Source organism: Rhododendron vialii, chromosome 6a (genome assembly GCF_030253575.1).
Source record: "Rhododendron vialii isolate Sample 1 chromosome 6a, ASM3025357v1".
NCBI lineage: Eukaryota > Viridiplantae > Streptophyta > Magnoliopsida > Ericales > Ericaceae > Rhododendron > Rhododendron vialii.
The window spans coordinates 30,529,539-30,533,348 of record NC_080562.1 but is presented as its reverse complement, the minus strand read 5'-3'; the positions used below and the strand labels follow the sequence as shown (position 1 = coordinate 30,533,348).

At 35.9% G+C, this 3,810-nt stretch overlaps 1 protein-coding gene across 1 annotated transcript; it reads left to right on the top strand.

Annotated features, from left to right (window-relative positions):
• The first annotated feature begins 883 nt into the window (after positions 1-883).
• LOC131329166 (uncharacterized) lies at positions 884-2,575 on the top strand. The gene is made up of 3 exons (XM_058362247.1): positions 884-1,212; positions 1,589-1,814; positions 1,950-2,575. Exons 1-3 carry the CDS (start codon positions 946-948, stop codon positions 2,384-2,386), a joined length of 930 nt encoding a protein of 309 aa, XP_058218230.1. The 5' UTR covers positions 884-945; the 3' UTR covers positions 2,387-2,575.
• The last annotated feature ends 1,235 nt before the right edge of the window (positions 2,576-3,810 follow it).

The window sequence follows — 3,810 nt, the reverse complement described above, 5'->3', positions numbered from 1 at the left end:
CTTCAAATAAAGGATTAGGTAGGACTAACAACCAATTATATTACTAGTAGTATGCCCGTGGAGCCCCCTTACAAGTATGAAGTCATTGTGCTAAATCTGTGTCACTGGAGTTTTTTAATTTGGAGGACCGATCGACTACCTACTTTCTATTTTCTCCACAAAAGAGAAAACGTGTTAAATATTTCTCTGACACCTCCTGAGATTTTTTTTAATGAAAACGTATCTCCTCCATGTCTGATAAATGACTATAAATTCCCATGTGATTTTAATGATTAATTATTTTATTGACACCCAACCAATAACCGTTTGACAGAAAACGTGATAGAATTAACCAAAAGTGATTTATATTAATTGGCCAATTCAACATTTTTGGTAATGTAATAAATACTAGAAAGCCCTCAGTTCTCAATTTTTTTGACCAAAAAGGAAAATTTGTCATTTCTAAACAAAATGGTTCTTTTACTAGTAAAAAAATAAAGAGCTATTAATTAATTTTATAATTTTTTATCAAAACAATTATCTCAATGGACAAAGAAAATATAATTTTGATCAACACAAGTGAGAGTTCATTGTGTTTTTTTTAAAAATTTATTTTTATGATCAGAAAAGGTGAATTTTTTTGTTGCAATTCACTTTTGGCTCAGCATCCGTCATTAGAGAAAACCTCAAGGGGTGTCCATGAATTTTTTCCAAAAGAAAAACTAGCCGTTTAAAAAAATTTAAGGTGAAAAAAACCCCACGTTTTCTAAACAATAACGTGCCAGGCAGGCTAAAAGAGAGAAATGAACGTGCGCGGCGAGTGGTTCGTCCACCTAGGACATGTGGGTCCCAACCTTCTATCCCAAATCTCACTCTATAAAAGCCTTTAATATCTCCGACTCATACATTACAGCAAAAACAACTTGGCCAAAAAATAAAAATATATAATAGTAAAAGAAACACTCTATGGCCGAAGCAGCCGCCAAAACTCCGATCAGTGGCCGGAACTCGGGCGAGGTCGATAAGTATTCGGGCGAGTCCGAGAGCGTGGCTCTGATGATCTTCGGATTCCTGGAGGAAACCGAATGGTCGCCGGAAAGCTCGTGCAACTCCGGAGATAGCTTTAACGGCGGGGACTTTGTTGAGGAGCTGGAAGAGGAGGAAGTGGATGAGAGTTCTTGCAATGTTGAAGAAAACAAGGCCTTTTGGGAGTCTCAGGAGCAGCTTGTTCAGGTGATTGGACAAGGCTAATTTTGGTATATAGGGTAATTATTATTATTTTCCCTCGACAAACAAAACGTTTTGTAAAACTCGAAAGGGATGCATCGAGGGAAAAATCAGTAAAGCATACAAGTGCTTAGCTGCACAAAATGGAAACAGAACAAACATCCGACCGACCAACAGTTGGATAAAAATACACCTCGATGCTATGTTTGTTTTTTTTGGTAACTACCTCAATGTTATGTTATACTTAATTTCAACTTCCGAATACCATCTGAATAGCCCTTAAAGTCATCCACTATGTAGATCTTAATATCAAACTTCGCTTTCATCCAAACAGGGAAATTGTTACTCAATGCCATTCCATTTTCTTTGGCTTTTTTCGCAGGGAACTTTGCGGAGGAGTAGCTCTGTAGAAACCAAAATTAGGCATGCTGTGAAGGATGCTCTAAAGGAGATAAATTCGGAGGGAATAGGTTGTGATTGCCTGGGACAGGTGGCCGAAGGTTGCCGGAACTGTAGACAGAGAGAGATTTCCGATCGCCTTCGAAATGCGGGTTATAGTTGTAACATCTGCAAGTCCAAGTGGAGGAGCTCAACAGATATTCCATCAGGTAATTAACCAAAATATTTCTTGAAATTGTTTTGTTGACACTTATAGTAGAGTATTTTAAGATGACCAAACTACCCCTTCATTTGTCTTATAGAACTCTGCTTTTGTTGTTCTTTTTTTTTTTTTTTCCTTCCAGGGGAGCACACCTATTTGGAAGCAGTAGACAGTACAAGTTCAAAGAGAGGAGAAACAATCAGGGTCGTAATTGAGCTCAACTTCCGAGCTGAATTCGAGATGGCAAGAGCTGGTGAAGAGTACAACAGCCTGATCCGACGATTACCAGAAGCGTTCGTCGGAAAAGCTGAAAAACTGAGAACCCTGATCAAGATACTGTGCTCGGCAACTAAAAAGTGCATCAAGGACAAGAAGATGCACATGCCTCCATGGAGGAAGCACAAGTATATGCAAGCTAAATGGCTAGGTAAATGCGAGCAAAATTCGTCATCAGTGAATTTTTCGGCGAAGAATTTGGATCAGCAGGCGCCGCGGAAGCACAGGGCTTCCTTGCTTGCCTTCGATTTCCTGGAAAACATGCCGAGTTTGCATTGTAGTACTGCTATTAGAGTTGTTTGATGGTGAAGAAATTTTGAAGTTCTGTCAACTACCTAGTTTTGTGATATGTCCCTCGGATTACGCTAGAGTAATTTTGTGAGTTGTTGCTCGGATTTCCCTGTTGTAATATTTTATATCTCATAATTATAATTATAGTCTAGCTCTTTGTTTGGAGATGTAATGTCCCTAAATACATGTCCACTTTGAATAGTCAAAGGGATTTTTCAATTTTTTTATTTTTATTTTAAAGGAGTGTCCTTCTTAAGTGGGCCGGTATAAGCAGTTTTTTTTCATCAAAGTTTAGAGGAGCTTTCATCCGTACGAAAACCATCTATCGAGAATGGGTAGTCATCGATATAAGAGCATCCCCGTCGTAATAAGTAAACTGGTATGGATAAATAAATTTAACAACAATACTAAAAAAACATCCCACGTTGTAATAAGCAAAGTTACGAGTCTTTTAGCAAATAACCAAATTCCACCAATTTTATAACCAAACTTAACAACTTTTACCCATAACCAAAACTCAATAACCAAACTCAACACCCAAACTCAAAACTCAATAACTCAAAAACACCCCACATTGAAATCGTCTCATCGAGACGAAAAATTTGGTGTGGTCGGGTGTGTGATTAGAACTCGTTTGCGATTGGACATATGTGCATTGTGTATTGTGTATTGTGGGATTTTTTTTGGTTAGGTATGCAAAAATAATCAATGTGAAGGTAGAAATTGTTAAGTTTGATTATAGACTAAAGAGATAATTAAACACTAACGTGTAGGCTTTTGAGTAGGCTTAAAGTGCTCTAAGTAGTTTGAAAGGGTCGAATAGTGATGCAAAATGAATATATTATATATTATTTAAAAAAAAGAATATAAAGTTTCTTATTTTTGTTTTTATTTATTTTGTTAGGAATCTTGCAATTATAGAAATAAGTGTTTACATTATTTAGTTTTTCAAGTTAGTTTATTTAGTTTCCTTTTAAGAATTATTTGATTACGAAGACTCAATTCTAGCTTTGGTAGTTTCCTTTTTCTTTATTTCCTAGTGTGTAGGGTTTCTCCTACTATAAATTAAGTTGTAAGCCTTAGGGCTATTCAGTTTTTGATGATTAATGAAATTATAAAGAGTGTTCTCTTTTATGCCAAATTCTTTGGTATTCTACGGAATCAACAAAGTGTTTGATGCCTTTATTCCTGGGTATTCTTTGACTAAACAGGTTTAGAGAAGGATTTCGATTTTCGGGTATTCGTTACGAATCAACGGATTTCGGACTCGATTTAGTAGTTCCGTTCTTCATTAGCTTCCGCTGCATCAGTTGGTATATTATTTAAAAAAAAGAATATAAAGTTTCTTATTTTTGTTTTTATTTATTTTGTTAGGAATCTTGCAATTATAGAAATAAGTGTTTACATTATTTAGTTTTTCAAGTTAGTTTATTTAG